This window comes from Micropterus dolomieu, linkage group LG23 (genome assembly GCF_021292245.1).
Source record: "Micropterus dolomieu isolate WLL.071019.BEF.003 ecotype Adirondacks linkage group LG23, ASM2129224v1, whole genome shotgun sequence".
NCBI lineage: Eukaryota > Metazoa > Chordata > Actinopteri > Centrarchiformes > Centrarchidae > Micropterus > Micropterus dolomieu.
This window is the reverse complement of record NC_060172.1, coordinates 22,548,754-22,567,849: the sequence shown is the minus strand read 5'-3', so window position 1 is coordinate 22,567,849 and position 19,096 is coordinate 22,548,754. Positions and strand designations below refer to the sequence as shown.

At 39.6% G+C, this 19,096-nt stretch overlaps 1 protein-coding gene across 3 annotated transcripts in view; it reads left to right on the top strand.

Annotated features, from left to right (window-relative positions):
- Positions 1 to 394: 394 nt before the first annotated feature.
- The window catches only part of nrg2a (neuregulin 2a), a 49,538-nt gene continuing 30,836 nt past the window's right edge, over positions 395 to 19,096 (top strand). For all 3 annotated transcript variants that reach the window (XM_046038880.1, XM_046038878.1, XM_046038879.1), the window contains exons 1-3: positions 395 to 575; positions 10,722 to 10,887; positions 11,713 to 11,831. In XM_046038880.1, coding sequence (XP_045894836.1) covers positions 488 to 575; positions 10,722 to 10,887; positions 11,713 to 11,831 — 373 coding nt within the window. In that variant the 5' untranslated portion in view covers positions 395 to 487. The remainder of the gene's footprint in view (positions 576 to 10,721; positions 10,888 to 11,712; positions 11,832 to 19,096) is intronic.

Sequence of the window (19,096 nt, the reverse complement as noted above, 5' to 3'; positions counted from 1 at the left end):
TGGCTTCAAAGCTTGGCCATGGAGCTTCAATCGGCCAACTTCAGACTTTTGTGTGGACTCCTTAGGACTGGTCCCTCTCCATCGTGGCTGCAGGGCCTGGAAGAGTCACTGCTTATCTGATAAATCCAGTAAGGGAACAGTTGATTGCCTTATAGCAATGGGAAATGCCTTCATTCCTCCCACCCTCTTTCTTCCCTCCCTCCTTCTGTATTCTCTCACTTTTATCCTCTTCGTTTCTCTACCTTTCTCTCCCTATTTCTGCCTGTTCCCTCCCTCTCTCTCCCTCCCTTCCTCTCCCTCTCTCTCCCTCTGCCCTGTGAGTAGGTGGTTACTTGCTTGTACTTGATTGGTGTGAGTCTATATAGCAGGAGAGACAGACGCTCTAACAGGCTCAGTCTCGTGGTGCCCACTTGCCACACTTTCCCAATAGGACTACCTGTTTTTTCCCCGTGTCTACTCCTGAGAGGATTTACTTTCTTCTGACAGCATGACGGAGACCAAGAGGAAAGATAAGAAAGGGAGAAAAAAGGGGGTTAAGAAAGGACAAAAGGAGAAAGAGGGTGATCCCACTCAAGGTAAAAGGAAATTAAAGGTGGTTTCTGTCTAACATTTTAGGTATATACATATGTATTAATCTGTGTGTGTGTGTGTGTGTGTGTGTGTGTGTGTAAGGGAGAGAGACTTTGGAGAGAAAAAGAGTGAGATTGAGTTTGAGTTCACGGAAGTGTGCGACAAAGTTAAGTAAGTATCCCCTTGGCTTGTCAAAGCTTGCCGCTACCTTGTCACATGGATTGGTGTGGACCGCATGTAGAGGCACATCTGGTTTTGGCAGAGCTTTGAAATTGTAGGGAAGTCAAATGATATGTCTTGTGTACAACATCAACTAAAACTTAAGTTTTAACTGAACAAGCTCTGGACCTCACAGAGCCAAAGTACCTCTGTATTAAGAGCTCTCTGAAAACCATTGACTGGCAATATCTGTGCTTTAAAGGATTTTGTTAAATAACCACATGATCACGTTTTCGCAGATGCTCTGCCACACATCACAGATTTGAAAAAAAATCTGCCCTTTTAACAATTTTAACATAAAAGTTATGTTTGTATCACATAATACATTGTTTCACTGTGCACTTTTTGATGTACTTGCTATTTTGGGGTAATAATTCAACAGTTGCTAGTTAATTCTAAGTGTGTGGTGAGTCATTCAATATAAAAGTCTGCCTATGTTTTAGCTGGAAGCTACTTTGACATTGGAATAGTATTGGAGCTGCTTGTCTTTCAGAGCCATAAACATAGCAATGTGCTTGCTCAGTGGTGGATCCTACAAGCTGCAGCATGTCACTGTTTGACCTCAGGTCATGGGTAAGCCCAACCCCCATTTTAGTGACACTTTAAGGACAATACCATGATTACCCCCGTAGCTCCCACAGAATGTGTCATTCTTTGTTTGATCAGATACTGTGAACATCTCTTGATGGTGGTAGCCATTTTGTACCTGCTGATGTCAGTCCCGTCAGCTTCCACCAGATAATCCTCTGGGTTTAGCATTTTCAAGATTTTTTGGTAGAAGATTTTTTTTGTAGGCCTCCTAGGTATCCAAATTGTGCCTTTTTTCAGCCAAAAACAACTGCTTCTGCAGTCTGTCGTTAAGTTTCTCATTTATGACCCATAAAAAGTATAAAAATATATAAATAATTAATGGTCTTCATTCCAAGTTTGTTTGTGATCTATAAACATGTAAGATAACATCTCCCCAAACTACACTGGACACAGAGTGCAGGCCGAATATGTTTTGGCATCTTTGTTAATGAAAGAGCACAGCTGCCTTTCACATAGAGCTGCATGTGATGAACATATTCTGGTTTATTTACTCTCCTTTTCACAAAATGACACAAATGAAAATAAACTGTGCTTGCCTACTGTTGAATTTGATCAATTTACATTTAACATTGTAACTGTAAGCGTATTTGCTGCCATAGTTCACTGAGACATGTAGCTGTGTCATGTCAGTTTTAAATGCATCCAGACCATGATAATCTGATCTTGAATCATCATTTTCCTAATGAAAAATAAAATCTGTTGATTTATCACAAAACTGGGTAAATGAGTAATGGGAAACTATACGCTTACCCATTGTAAAAAGTAGGTCAAAATGAAGATGGGTGATGCTTGTTGTATCTGTGTGGTTCTTCACACACACTAAGGTGTTTTCTAGGCCTGAGGCTCCAAAATGGGTCATCCCAGATAAAAAGAGAGAAACTAAACAACACTTTAGAGATGGATCCTCTACCCACTTCTTTAATAAATGCTGCCAACTTGTAATTATCCATGACTAACATCACTTTGTTGGGGATGCAGTTTATCAATAAATCATGTTTAAAAGACCTGGGAACAAGTCTGCACAACCAGAAGTGCAACTTTATTGTCTGACATTTTCCTTTATACACATTTAAACACACAGACACACACACATACACACACACCCAATATGAAAGTGCAACTGTTGAAACTACAACTGAAAAGAACACTGCATACAGCATAAGATCACAGACAACTATATTAAATATACAGTTGACAGTGCCATGTCTGTGTTTTTAAAGACCTTTCAGTTAGCTAACTTGCTTTGCTGTGTGCTAACTAAGCAGCATTGATGTGCTCAAACAGACAAATATAGAGTAGCGTCGGTCTTGCATGGGAGCATACGTCCACTAACGTTAGGATATATGATAATATATGATAATTTAGACAGATACATTTTCACGTTTGTCACACAAAAATGCTAACTGACAATACATTTAGGCATTTGAAGGTCAATGGAAAGGAAAAAGAAATTACAAAGAATTTGAAGTTTACGCAACTAAAAAATCCTATTATCTATGTAACACCTATGTTTGTTGGTGATCCACGTTGGTCTCACAGCTTCCATAGACATGAGCTTGCTGGTTCTTTGCTGATGTTTCATTACAGCCACTGGTAAACCCACATGTTAAAATGCCCAACTTTACAGCAGAAATAAACATGTTTACATGTTTTAGCCAGATTCACGCAATGGCAAGATGGTGATGGATGGAGCCGCCGGGAGCTGCCCATATTGAGCTTCACAATGGATCTTCAGAAACCAGTGGGTGACAACAGCCATGTTTTATGGTCAAAATCTTATAGTCAACAATCACTGAGATCTCAGGAATAAGACAGTATTGTACCTTACCTTACTGGGAACTTAGTTTTCCACATTTATTGAAGGAGATTACCTCACAGCAGGTATTTCTCAGCTATAATTGCCCGTTTACTGGCTATGACATCTCCAGCATTTGGACCAGAAAGTGTTGATTTAGGACATTCTGCTGCTGCAATGTTACATGATGATTTCCTTTCAGGTCTCTTTGTTGAAAGTCTTGTGGCTGAAAATTGACACTCTTTAAAGAATGTTGCATGGCTTTTCTAATGAAACAGGCCCTCTCTGGAAAAGAAAAAACTGTGCAACTTTGTTGTCTTTTGTATAGACTGGACAAGGAGAGCAAAATGCCACAGGCATTTAATGAAATCTATCATCAGTACAGTGCGACATGAATTTATGTCTCTCTTTTTTTCAAGTAGTAGTTTGAAATCCCTGTACAGTCTGCCTGACCTACATAAATATGCTTTTGCTGATGACATTATAATTCTAGACAAACCCAAGTAGTTTCTTTCTGTGTGACTGGGTTTTCATATGAGGGTGAGGGTGGTAATAGTTAGTTATGGAAGTGACAAGGTGGCTCCTTCATTTTGATCCAGATGCTTTTTAACACCTACCACACCTTTGCAAACAGAGCTACTTAAACTTATTCAACAGCAAAATAGGGACCAGTAGTCAGAGGAGGTGCTGGTGAAGCCAGGTGTGATCTTGCTTCATATAATTGCTCTTACAAAATGGCTTTTTGATGTGCTATTACAAACGACTGGAAACAAGAAAACTAATCAGAAAGCCAGCTAATACAACTTCACTCTTCATTCAACTGACCTATACGTACAGCATTATAGTGCTTATACACTGCGTGAAATGTGTGCATAGAGAAAGCCTAATTTTTGTCTCAAAACGGAGCTAATCAAAACCACAAATTGGTATGCAAACAGAAGTCTTTTGAAGGATGACTCTCAAAGAAAACGTCTAGAGACAAATTATGACAAACATTTAATCTGAAAGCAATCTGCAGATGAAATTGCTGGTTTACCAGAAAGTTTCCATGTAATATTGTGAGTGCATGTTATGCACTTTAGTTTGTTTTTAGTTACTGTTATAGTTAACCATTTTTGGCAAATACTTTACAAGTGCCCATCTTGCTTTCACATTTGCTATACCAACAGGAAATAAATATGCATATTTAGGAAGAAATTACATCAACATCAACGTAACGTGTAGTCTTTGGTGTGCCCACTTGATTTGACATATGTTTTTTCTTTTTCTCTATCTTTCTCCCTCTCTCTCTTTCTGTTGCTTTCTTTCTAAATGAGTCGGCTAGTGAATGAAGAACAGCAGTATTAAGCAGAATTCTTATGAAACATAACTTGCTCAATGTTCAACTTTCTTCGCCAGCCTGTATTTAAAGTTGATTCCTCACTATTTTAGGCATGGGCAGACAGTGAACATCCAGTGTGTGTCAGTTTGTGTGTTGGGAGTGTCTGCTCACAGTGTTATATAGGGGAGTCGTTGAGAGCCAGAAGGACTCATCCAGGTAGAGCGATAAATGGTTGAGTCAAAGCTTGTTAGGGGTGGTGATGGGTTAGGGTTAGGTATCTGAGTTGGGCTCAGTGTATGAATGGGTGAATGTAATGTAGTGTAAAAGTGCTTTGAGTGTTTGGAAGAAGGCGCTATACAAGAAAAGCTTATTTACCATTTATAAAAGTCATGTAGTAAGCAATAATAGCAGGCAATGGGTTTAAGAGGATGTTTTTTTTTTCAGCTTTACATAAATGTAATAATAATCAACTTTTATTGTAACATACAATTGTATACAATACAACACAAGCGAAAATGATTCTCTGCATTTAATCCATCCTAATTATTAGCAGTGAGCAGCCACTGTGCAATTAGGGTTCAGGGCCTTGCTCACCTTTGGCAGTGCCAAGGAGGTGAACTGGTACTTCCACGCTCCGTATGATTGGTCCGTGCTGGACTCGAACCGATGACTCTCCTGTTCCCAACCCAAATCCCCACGAAACGATCTACTGCTGTATTAAAACGGAATTTATTTGATAATTAAATGATAAATAACTATCCAGTTACAACTAGTTAAAGAACAGTAAAACACTGTTATTCATAAGAAGAAGAAGGGGAAGAACACAGAGACCATTAAAGCATTCTTGCCAGGACTTGAGTTTCTATTATGTAGGTAGTGCAAAAGTGATCTGATTTTATTTAATTTTGTCTCTATCAGTATGACATTTTGTTTTATATGGTGGGATGGAATAATTATAACAATGGAATAATCAATAAGGTGATTAAAGCCTGGAAACATGTGAACATATGACTCTGGACTTCCATGTTGATTTTTTTTAGAACTATAAGACATGGTGATCACAGCTGGCTGTGCAAGCAAAGATGTTCACACTTTGTTTATTATAGCAACTTTTTGTCATCCAGTTGATATTGAGTGCCATTTGTACAATTTACTGTACTGTTTCAATCCAAAATCAAGTTAATTAGCAGAATGTCCTATTGCAGTATACTGTATGCTGTATATACCATAGTGACATGTTGACAGGTAATCCAGTTATCATATGCATGAACAGTAGAGATTTATGTGAATGCACCATTTTGAATATTCTAATGTCTTGAGTGTTCCAGAGCCATTGCTAACAGTTAAAACTGCAATTTTCGATTGCTTAACCAGTGAAACAAACATAAACACAGTTTTGCAATCATTCACAATAGAGGAACACCTATTCTCTGGCAGGAGCGGAAAAAAACACACTGACTGTGGCAGACTGGTAAAACTTTCCAATATGTTCAGGGCACTGAAACTGTAAATGGACAGTTCTGCTGCTTGTAAGCAAATACGAATGATTTGGTGCTCTTTTGGTCCTAATTCACCCAAAGTAGTAACATGTATGATTGCTTTTTGGCTCTTTGCGTTGAGTTTGGGTCCTACGGGGGTTGAAAACTGGCTTTTTCTGGAGACAAAAATTGTTTACATTCCATCTTCACCTCCGTGTCCTTTAAGCTTTTATAGCAAATGACATTGGTTTTGTTAAAATTTCTTGCAAGCATACATAATTTAAACTAATGAAAATGTAGCAAAACGTGGTGTGCTGATTTTGTTCTTTTTAATGTGCAATCAAACAAAGCAACTCAAAAATTAATGGAGTTAGCTAACATCTTTCCCTTTGCATCTGGAGAAAACAAGGAGTCCATGCATTGTGTTTACATCATATACTCTACTTTTGTGCCTGCTTTCAATGCTTAATGTGTGCAGAAATCTTATACTTCTAGATTTCAAGTGTGAGAGATGAATTGTTAGTAAAAAGCCAATAGTTAGAAATGAAAAGTAATTTAAAAATGTCATTCACTAAAATTGAAGTAGTGAATGCCATTTCTGTGAGATTCTACTTGTAAAATCACTTTTCATTAATGTCGCTACAATAATTGTTTTATTGAACAATACTGGATGGTAGGTAAAAAGTTGACCAAATCAGAATAGTAGTGTTTGACAAGCAGTGTTGGACTTCTTCATATGTTTTCCTGTCTCGGAGAAACATAAAACGTTTAATTGTTTTGAAAAGTAACACTATTAGTTTAGAGAGAGAAGTAGAGTGTTTGGAGTCATATATAAACAATGTACCAGATAATTATTTGGTGAAAGTGTATTGGCTGTGGCGGGAGGCTGTTGAAATGATCGCTTTGAACAGATGTGTTACAGTGACTAGTGTGCAGTGTCTGAAGACCATTCCCACATGCAAAACCCATTTCTCTAGCTGTCTTACCATGTAATTTGTCTTTGGACAACGTGCGGTGAAGTGACATAACGCCGGAGTAATCAGGGATACTTTGTCTAGGGGGGAAATACAAAGGCATGCCTCAGATTCCATTTCTAAGCTCCTGGAAGTAAAACAGAAATGTTAACTCAATAATACGTGCAATGCATTGTTAATTCATCAAGTGACTGTGTTTTTGAACCTCTTTCTGGGCTGAGGTTTCCAACTGTTACCCAAGGCATGAGCTGTTGACACGGTGGTCAGGCTTCTATTCTCAAATTTGTTTTTTATAGTCCATGTCTGCAGCTGCCCCTCTGCTTCAAAAAGAGAGAATCAGGCTGTTGTTAAGGCAAGGGTTTATCACTGCTGCCGGACACTTTTTCCACTGGTGTAACGGAAAATGAGATAACCATTTGTCTCCAAGAAATTATTTTATTTCCAATGATAATGCCTTTTTATTTTCTTGTTGGAAAACATTAATCACAATTGATAAATTTAACATGCTTTATGTCAAGTACGGTTGACTTGATTGTATTCTGTACTAAAGTGTCCATCAAACTATTTACTTTATGTTGCTCTGTTTTTCACATCTTTCATTCCAAACATGAGCAAATGCTGTACATCACTGACCAAGCTGTCAGAGTATGTTCTCTTCTTTTTCTTGTTTTTTTTTTGATTTCTGGAAGTTTTTGAGTTTAGAGTCAATTGTTTTGTTAATATATTTTGTGTTACGCAGATAAAAGAGCTGGAGAGACTTAACATGAACGTGAAGGCTAATCTCTATGCAGTACAACGTTAAACATCTGTATCTCAGAGGTAGAATGTCTGATGGACTGTGTCTTCATTAGAGATGTATGCTGTAGATGGAGCAGACCCTCTTACACATCTGGCTCGCTGGCTTGATGAGAAGTGCAGTCCTGTGTTTCTTTAACTTTTCCAGGCAAGGACAAAGCTTGTTTAATTTGCTTGGCAAGGACAAACCATGTGTCCAGCTGAAGTACTAAACATTTGTCTTTATGGTGCAGCCTCATTCCTGCTGTTCTCTAACTATGACTGACAAGCTTTCCGCAGGCAGTGTGCTGGGCTGAGTCTGGCACAGTTGAGTGTGTATGGAAATTATGTACAGATGCAGGCTTTTGTAAGTTCTATTCTGTAAGGTTTTGTAGGTGATTAGATACAGCAGTATACAAATTATGTTGATAATTAGATTAAAATTAGTTTCTTGCCAAATTCCCTTTGTAACCTAAGAACAGCTCATGGAAAAGTGTGATGAAGCTGCTCATCAAACATCACACATGTGCATATGTGCCATGTGTGATGTAGTAGTAACAAAACTCTGTGTTATGTTATATACAGTACAACTGTGTTGGCCAGCGTAATGTGAAAATTTGGGGGATCAGTAGACCATAGGGCATTGTGCAGTCTGATCTTTATTTAACATCAAATCCCATATAGTATGTTACATGTGTTAAATAACAGAAAATGTTTAATGAAGAACATCTGGAGCATCAGGAGTCTCATGTTCAGTATATATCCTCGCTGGAGGCTATCGATAAATCCACACCACTTGCAGAGCTGATTTTTGGCGACTTACAGTAAATGTTCAGTCTATATAATGTTATGACTTTCAGCAGAACCTTGCTGCATAAATGAGGGTTTTATTGTCCCAAACCCTTTTGGGACAGTAAAAATCTTGAACTAACTGCCCGAACAATTGCAGCACAAAGATCCATCCTGAGAATAAGCTCATTAAGGTTACTAAGTACCCTGGTACAAAGGCACATCTGCCTTGTGTTAGAATCTTTTATTTTCCAAATGCCATGAATATCATCGCTCAAATTTTCCAACAGGAAGCTGTTCACAGATAAAAGTCCACTGTCTTACCAGCTACAGAGTAATTTTAGTAACAAATAGCTGCTATTGAACTAAGAATAGCTGCTTTTCCATTGATCAGTGTTGTTTGTGAGCTATTTTTAATTTGACATTTCACTATCTGTGATTCCAGTGGAAATGAGCACAAACTATGTGTCAGACAGACAACTCTCCTAGTGTGTCTGGTAGTCAGTATCGTGGTCTGATCATTGGTGCCCCTTAAATTGGGCAAATGTCAAAGGTCTTAAGTGCTATCAGTGATCCCTCTAGGATTACTGTTCAAATTAAGCTAATTACATTACACAACATGTTTTCAAAATAATCTAAACAATCAACATCTATGGGCCTCAGACCTATAAGTGAGACACGAAATGGATAAACAAGAATGGATGACAGTAGGCTTTATCTATGCTGCGTAATGCAACATCTATGCTTGATGCAACATCAACTGAGGAGTTGCTCAGCACCTGGTACAAAAGAGATCCATGGCTGGAACTGAGAACTGTGACCTCTGGCTCCTATCAGAATTATTAGTGCCAAGTGACCAGAGGTGGCAGAGCACACAGGACATACTCACAAGGTGCTTGGTTTGCTGTGGACAGAGCTCTTTAAATATCCACATCTGTCGGGCTTACAAAGCTTAAAAAAGCACTGCTCTTTGTGGATGAACATGTGGCTGATACAGGGAGCTGAGTTAGGATGAGTAATAAACAACACTGACCTCCACAGAATTGACATGGGCCGAATCCCTCAAAACACTGATGATGGGATTAACGTGTTTTAAAAATGCTTTAAAATTGCAGGCACACATCACGTTGTCATTGGCAGTGGCAAATTTGACATGTGTCAATGCTGTTTCAGACCTAACTGTACCCCAAATCAACAAAGAAAATGAAAAATGCAGCATCATTAAGGTTTTTCTTTCTGTGCAGACGTGTCGCCTTTACCAGGTCAGTGAAGTAGGACAGTCTCTCAAAAAAGAGGACGACAGGGGATAATTTTGGTGCACCTCTATTTCAGCGTTTATAATAGAGTCATGTATACTTCACTTTGCTTGTCATGCTTTGTTTGTCTTCATTCTGCTGTCACCCTTTAGAGGTGATGCACAGCAAACAGCTGTAATTTGTAGGACTACTCAGTTTAGCATATTATGCATGCAATCGTAAATGTTACACATGGAGACGGTTTGTGTGTAAGGGTGGGGGGGGGGGGGTGCCCCTGGTTGACCCTTGTTCACCCCTTCTCTCTTGCTCCGCCCTGGATGAGTCTTCTCCTAAATATGTGTGCAGCTGTCAGCTGGCAAGTGTTTGTCTGTGTGTGTGTGTGTGTGTGCATTTGAACAGAGATCATTTTTCATATTTAAATCCATGTTGTTTTCTTCGCAAGAAATTACAGAATATACCAAGACAATGATTATTTTCACATATTAACACTGTATAACTGAATGACCATGCAGCAGATGAAAGTTATGATAAAGTTATGATCGAGGAATCTTTGATATTGTCATCACAACAAACGGTTACCATAGTTTCAAATGTTCTTTTCTTGTTTACCAATTGCCTCTAATTGTGCATGGGTTTGTAGTTGCAGATTCTCTTCATCAGCTGGTGGATGTTTCCTAATTATTGCTTCAGGTGTTTTTATAGCAGCAAAGCCAGAGTGAAATTCAGCTTGTTTATTAGTCTGAGGCAAAGTTGATAATGACTTTAATGACAACATCTGGTGGTCACACGAGAGAGTTGTTCAGTCCATAGAGATGATGATTGGCTCCATTGCTGTCTCTCTGTCCTTCTTTGTCTCGCTGTTTCAATCATAACAGAACTGTGCAAACCAAACTATTTTCAAGTTTGTGGTATATATGGTTAATAACACTAAGTTTTCTCTTTCTGCCTTTTTAGCTTCGGCTCCAAAGTTAAAACCGATGAGGAATCCAATAATAGTGGACGAGGGAAGCAAGCTCACAGTGAAGTGTGAGGCCACAGGGAACCCTCTCCCTACCTACAGATGGTTCAAAGATGGCAACGAGCTGAAGAAAAACAAAAAAGTCAGAATAAAGAACAGCCAGTGAGTACAAGTCACCCATGTCCTGTAAACCTAACACCAACAGCACATGATGAAAAGAGACAGAGGCACTCCAAAGTCAAAGCAAGGTTGCTATTATCGGCAGGCTGTGCTAATGCAGTTTTTCAGGAAACAGCATTTTGAAACTCATTTAAAAATCAATATCAATACAGGAATTGAATAAAAACATTTATTTAATATTTGGTAAAGTAAAGGGTAATTTCTTCATTGAAATGTAATGTAATGATTTATACTAAATCAAGTCAATTTATCATCCCTCCTTATGTAACTTTCTCATATAAATAAAAAGTTACATTTAGAGACAATAAAACACATCTGTTGTTTCGTATTTGGTTCCATGGATGTATAAGAAGAACAGGATACAAGAGTCCATAATGGTTCACATTTGTGTGAATAAAAATTGCTCAACCAAACAATACATCCGTGGTCCTTTACAGCTCTCTCTCAGGCAGGTCAGCTAATGATGACATAATTATGGCAACTAACTGACTAAGAATATCTGCAAAATGTTGTAAATATTGTATCTTAGTAGGAGTACCTCTTACTTATGTAAGGATATTAAAACCAAGAACTCCTTTTATAATACAGTATGCTTGGTAGACAACACTTGGTCCTAAGCTTTGTAAGCATTTTCTTCCCCTGAAATTTGGCCTCAGAGAAAGTGAAGCAGACTTGTTGCCATGCTGCTGCTGCTTGCCCTGTTGTCTGCCTCTCTGTCCCCCATGTTTCCACTTGTTGTGTTTTTCATGCTATTTCCTCCCTGCCCCGATTCCCCTGACTCAGCTGTGCAAGTGTTGTCTCCCACAGGAAAAACTCCAGAGTCCAGATCAGCAGAGCAAAACTGGAGGATTCTGGGAATTACACATGTGTGGTGGAGAACCCACTGGGAAAGGACAACTCCACTGGCACTGTTAACGTCCAAAGCAGTGAGTACTGACTCAACAAGTGAAATGCCACACATGTACACTGTTGTTGATGTTGTTATGACTGTTCTCTTGCCGGATGAGAGATCAGAAGGACCCATCACAAACAGGCACGTAACAATGGTAACATGTATGAAGAACAACTGTCCACATGTGGCTGCGGGCCATTAATCAGTGGAGCAGTACATGGTAGTTGGAGGTGAATGGAACATCGAAGCAATGTATGGTGTGATCTCTCCGTTTTTTGTTTTTTTTCATTCACTGTAGTCTGCCGGCACAGTGCCTTTGACCCTCACTAGCACACAATAAAAGCAGCAGACTATGGATTATAAGACCTAAAACAAAGCTCCACAGAATAAGGAAGTTGTAAAAAAGTGTCTAAATCTTCAGAGCGCATGATAGGATCTAACAGGCGTGTTCAGTAGTGGCGTCTATGCATTGCTGAGTTTTGCAAAGTACTGTAGCAGATGAAAGAGTTTTGATAACAGCTGCTTCCATTTGGTGGGGTGGTGAGTTTGTGTTTGTTCCAAGCAGTGCGGGTAGTGGTTGCTGTGGGTTGCTTGTTGTCTGAGTGGATAGAAGAAATATAAGGACCTTACGCAGCAGACACAATTCATGTACCTGTGATTCTGCCTCGATCAAGGAAGGACTTGATGTATCTGGTTCTGGACTGTTAGAGAACTACACGGCAGGTTGTCTGGCACACATGAGTCAGAAACTTGACTCAAACTGCTTGATGTGCATGAACTTCCTGCTGGCACGTTGAGTTCACCTGGCCATCTGTATATACCATGCAGACAAAGGACTGTGATGTTGAACAGGGTCAGTGCACAGAGGGGTTTTTTAACTTAACATGCATGACGACATATTCATATTCATGCTACTGCAGGAGGGCATGAGAGGTGTAATTGGGGTAAGAAAAGGCAGGGCTGGAGTTTAGCCATCACTCAGTGTCCTTGTATTCACTTTCAGGCACAATAATCACTCCCCCTTCCCTCTCTTTATATTTTTCAAGGCCACCTTTTAGAGCTATTGTTTATGGTTAGCAGATTTAAACTGAGCTGCATTATTAGAGTAGCAGCTCTTTTCAGATAAAGAAAGGGCCCATTGTGTTTGAAAACACAGAGATTCTCAGTGGTTCCAATATGCAAGTTTCATTTCCAGCAAACAATTGTGCAGAAAAGAAGTCATCCATCATGTATTTAAATGGGGCTGCACATTGCCTCTTTTTATTTTTTGACGTCTAAAAAGCTTCAGTTGAGTTTTATAGCCAGATCGTGTGACTTATACTGTTCGCCTGTTATGACACTTGGCTTTATTCCATTCTTACTCCTGAGCATGCAGTATTAAAAGGGTCAGTGACACAAGATTCCAAGCGCCAGACATACTGTGCTAACATTTATGAAAAATTAATTTGATAAACAGTAATCACTGTAACAATCATGCTTAACGGCAATTAAATAAAATAGGTTAAATCGTGCTCTACACCCTGAAAGGTCAGGGGAGTCCCTTGTGGTAGCACCTGTTTGCCTGAGTGTTTAATGAAAGCTTATGAACATGTGACTGGTGGCCCATGAAACTCTATATGATGATCTTAGCAGGCAAAAGTGCTTATAATGCAGCAATATCAAGGGAAATCTAGTATTACAAAGCAATGAACAAGTGAGACATACAGTAGCCACAATGGATAAAACATGACTGAGCAGTGATATGGTACACTAGCCAGTGTTTTCACTTATAGCACTTACACTGTTTAAAACAAGTAAAACATGATATCCCTGCATCTGGTGCAGTATGGGCTATCTTTGATATACAGGGTGCTAAGAGTCAAAGTTGATGTTAAAACACATTTGAGCATATTTTTGCCCATTGCCTTGAATCTAATACACTTTTGCACATTCTTTGTGCATGTGATTGTGTAAATGCTTCCCTGCATTTTCCTTGCAAGGCTGTCTGTCAGCACTGGCGTCTCCTTAAATCACTCCTGGATATTCGCACAATGGCATCACTGTATGTCCTATCATGTGCCGCGATTATCAGATGTCAGTCACCGTGTGTTTTTGTTTGTGTATGTGCGAATGTGCTTCTTCCCCATTCAATAAAAAAAGTCCCATTGTGCTACAGCAGCACGCCTAGTTCCGTCATGCTTCAGGGGAGAAGGCAAGACGGGGCGAATCAGGGGTGGTATGTCTATAGGCAGGGGAAGGCGTTCGCTGAAACTACATACGCCAATAAAAGGAAATGGCAGCAAACAGTGCATGTTGCTGTGAGATATGCTGATGAGAAGCTGAAATCAGCAGATGCTGGGGAAAAAAGACATACTGCGTTTGCAGAGAATGTTTGTGGCAATAATGGGCTTTCTTTGCCTATGAAAGAGGTTGGATTTAAAAACATCTGTTTGAGACAAATGTGCTATTTGCCTGATTTTGATGCAGAGGACAAATTTGTTTAGACCAAGCTCTGCTTTTCATCCTAAGGTCAGAGAAATGGCTATTGTGTTAAAGGGCTGCAGTGGAGTACGCTTGCCTGCTGCAGTATGTTGCCGAAGCAGCATGTAGCCGCAGTATTATCTGTGTATGTGTGCCTTCTAGGGAGGGAGAGCAAGGGGAGGGGTGCAGATGTAGATGGACAGAGAGAGCAAAAGAAGAAGAGAGCGTGAATGGTGGTGGTGGTGGTGGTGGTGGTGGGGGGGGGGGTTACAAAATGAGGGAATGCATGACAGGAAGCAGACAAAGACATTAGGGGAGAGAGCGAAAAGGGGACACAGCTACAGGAAAGATAGACAGACAGTGAGAGAGAGAGAGAAAAGTATGAAGAGGAGGAAGACAGGAACCCACTGTGTTGCAGAGGAGACTTTCACACCCATTTTAGAATGCAGTTAGTGCTTGCTAGCTTTGTCCGAAGCACCTTCCTACTGTATCCGATGTCTACAGTCAGGTGCTGGAGGTGCCAGCGTGCCAACACAGCTGGAACCTGCTTTATCAATGTGAAGGGAAATGCAATCAGTAGAAATATCTGCCGTCATAGCGACTTGCACAGACAGAAAGGGTAAGCTAACGATCGTAGATGATCAAGTAGCTCGGCACTGGAGCATCACTCTAACCCTCACAGTGAGAGAGGATGTAGCACATGGCTGTGCGTGCTTGCTGTCTGTTCTGGTAAGGCAGACTTTGGGAAACCATCACTCAGCTCCACCACATGGTGAATACAGGCCACCACAAGCTCAGCAGCTCACACAGACTCCTGCACTGTGCCAGCCATTGATTTGACTCATTGTTTGTGTGAGGTTTAGGGCGGAAGTAATTTTTGATAACATTATTTTTAATTTATTTATTTGTTTATTTTTTCCTTAATTTTGTGGGGATCTTTCTGCATTGCTATTTTTTTAAATGCAGAAAACTCATTCTCCTTTGCATTTGTTTTTTTTTTAAAACAAGAAGTGCCAGACAAACCTGACACGTAGGCCTTATGTATGATTATACAGGAGTTGCCTAAACATTCCTTAACTAAAAGCGATGGCTCGATGTATTGTAAAGGAGTATCTAGAAATGAAGAATCATTGCCACTTGCCATTAAAAGCAAAAACATGGAAACCCTTATTATATTATTGATACTACTCAGCCCAGCCAATCCATATCAATATTTGTGTAGACAAATGCGACACCCTTGTAACTTTGAGATTGTGGATCATGGTGTGCAAATTGCCTTGGGCGGGAAAAAAGAACCAGTGTGTTCGAAGCTGAACTTGAAGTCAAATTGAATCCCTCATGCATTTTAAAGCACGCAGCACATTGTGGCTTCGCACCAGCAATGCAGTTTGCAAATAACATTGAATGATTGGACCTGTATGCGGATTTTACTCATGTCTCTTTGTTTGACCACTGGAAGAGAAACACACACTGTCAGCCGATTAAGTGCCCATTACTGTATAATTATTCAGCACAGATGGTAGGATGTTCTAGCTGTTGAGTTGAATGTTTAAGTTGCTTGTTATCAATGTTTCCGCCTTAAGGCTCATTTGAAACTCTCTCCTTCTCTGCAGCTGCAGTTTCGCTGAAACATGAGATCAATCAGTGGAAGAATTTTGACATTCTTTTCTAAATCCACAATATTTCCCTCTGTCCCTCTGTGTTTTATTGTTTATATTTTGCCAATGCTGGCATTGCACCAGAATGCATAACAGTACACAGCATGTGTGTGTGTGTGTGTGTGTGTGTTTCTCTGAAATATACATGTCCTTTTAGCAGTTTCTGTAACAATTGCTGCCTTTTCCAAAGTGGTGTTTTCAGCCTTATGCCCATCCCCCTATGTGTAGAGGACCAGGGACCATTTGTTGTCCATGTGGTCTGACCTATACCCTGTAATCAGTCTGGCATGGTAAGACCTACTGGCCTTCTGCAAAACGGTGTAGTATATCATTGACTGTTTTCCATAAGGCCAGTGTGAAGGAGCAACACTCGTCCAAGTTTGCTTGGCTCCACGTGGCTTCAGATTAAGGCCTTCCATTATCCTACAGGCTGCTGTGTTGTGATAAGCGCTTGTGAGGCAGCCATGTGTCTGCAGGCTGCAGGTCACATCCTTGGGGGGTGCTGTGCACAGCTCCACTGAGAGAGTGTGTGAGCGTCCAGGAATGCGTTGATGGAAATCACAGCTGAAAATATGATTGCTCCAACCTCAGCAGTCATGCTGGGGCCCACCAGCAACAGTTTCGCGCATGCATGCACGCAAGTAAGCCCACACATACATGCATACATACACGTACACATGTGCACACACCCGTACATGTTTTCACTCCCCTCACAAAACTAATGCTGAACTAACCAAAAATTGCCTCATAATGTTTACAACACAGTGGACAAAACAACACTTTAGCATCTGTGAAACACCATGGCGCACTCAATTAGTTGAGATATGTTTCTGGATTGAGTCTTTGCTTTAAGTAGTATATTCTATCACATCCCTCAAATGCTGGATCTGACATGAGGCCACTGCAGGAAGCTGAATTCGCTGTCTCATGTTCAATGCATTGCATGTCATTCAGCTTAGGAAAGCCTATTAATTTTATAATATGTGTTGATGCAAACTATTAACCCATAAAAGGATGGTTCTGATTAGTAGTGATTTGGCACTAAAGTGTCTCTCTATGGAGAAACCTAATGAATGGCAGAAAACCAGACCAACAACAGAAAAACATCTGAAAGTGGTAAAGATTCAACATTTTGCAGTTTTAGTAAGCAATAAATTATCAAAATATCTATGATCAATGATGAATATTTCATGAATTTGTGCTGCACAAACTGCATTTTCCTTTGCAGCTAAAAAGAGTCTATAACCATGCATTTCATTCTTTGAAACCCAGCTCAGCTCTAAAAGCAGATGTGTTACACTGCAAGCATCCTGGGCCTAAATTTTAAGTAAAAACAAAATATTTTATTGTTATGATACATTAAACCAGTTACATTCTAATGTAATAAATTTTAGTAGTTTTGGATAGTAAAAAAAAGCTTTTAGAGACAATAATTGTCACTTGTCATTTTAGTCTATAGACAGGTGAAATCATGTTTAATGTCCAATAGTCGGGCTCATTCCTCATACTTGCTAAAGATAGTTGGGGACACAAGAGACACAAGAGAAAAAGTATCACCAGATGTTATATAACACGTTGACTCATGTTTTGTGCAGTATGATTCAGTAATATTTTAGCCTGGGAATGGAAGGCAATTATTTTTATGTTTTTTTAGTTCACGTTAACTGTTACCGAGAACATGACTTAACACAAATAAACATACACTTGAAAAATATCTCCCACATCTTTATTAGTTTTCTTCCAGTAAGCTTTCATATCTATCCTACGTAAGTGAAACATTACAGTAAATGCTACTAGATAAACAACAACTTCCTTCACTCCTTCTATGTCTCTGTCTAGTAAAAACAAAACTTACTCACTCTCACTACGCAAGCAACAAGATAAACTCATCTCTAATGACGCTAAAGGATGTTAGTTGTGGTCTTTGCTGAATGTGGAGTATCTGTACACTAGTCAATTCTATTGATTTGTGTGGGTAAACAACAGCAGCAGCCATGTCTGAGAAGAACCGGCCTCCACATCTGTCAAGCGTTCTGTATTTACTGGTCACTGGAGAACAGCCTGTCAGGTTCTGCGAATCAAGCCACTGTGCTATTAGTCATGCCCACTTTTTCAAAATTATCCTCAGTCCTTGGGTCTAGACAGGCATTCCTCCAAGGTGGGTGTCTCATTGCACCAGAATCTCAGGTTTTGACAGTTGGAAGGTTTGACCGCAAAATCAGGATCCAATTTTTGCTCTGTGGTGCTAATAGGATGTTGTAATCTGGAAGAAACCGAAAAGCACAAAAACAAATTGTTGTCAGCACAGACACTGAGGTTTTGAAATGTGTGTGCCATTTAAAATGAACAATGATGCAAGAAATTGATCCTGATCTTAGTCTGTGTGGTATTCATAACAGCCTACAAGCCAGTTTACAAAAGATGCTATTCCAGAGATGTGGAAACAAATCAAAATCTAATCTGTTTTTGAAAAAATATGTTCATGTGTACATCACCTTCCCACAGCACTGACAAGAAAATGATGTTGAAAATAACCTCAATAAGTAAAAGGTCTAAATCCCAAAACAATAATATCAATAAAAGAAATCCAATCCTGACCATAGAAAATCAGCAGTTTAAATTTTATTCAATTATTTTCACAGTCCGTGCTAAAATGTTATCAACTGAAACAAGAGCGTTTGTTATTCTGACCGACCTCACGTCTTACGTCATGACAGCTGGAGCATGTCAGAGTTTAGACCTTGTTTTGAAGTTCACCCACAATAATGTTTAGTTCCAGAGGCAGCCGCAAAATCGTCACTTAACCCACACTGCATGTTGTTTTTGTTTACTGTTAGGGTCTTTCTGTATTAGTGGGCAGCATCCGGTACAGTGAGAAGATCCAGGGTAAATAGAAGAGTTTATGTCATGAGCGGATGAACACCCACAGCATTGTAAGCACACATCATGCGGTTGTACAGCATCACTGAGCCAACAGGGCACGGCATGTGATGTTACAAATGGGTTCTGTGTATACATACAGTACAGGACTGAGGGAGAATTGAACCCTATGATTTATCATCCAAAGGATTAATAAATCAAAGGAACATACTAATTTATAATGAATACCAGGCAACTTCTATGAGGCTCAGAAATTCCCACATGATATAGCAATTAGGTTGTTGCATGCTTGTAATGCCTG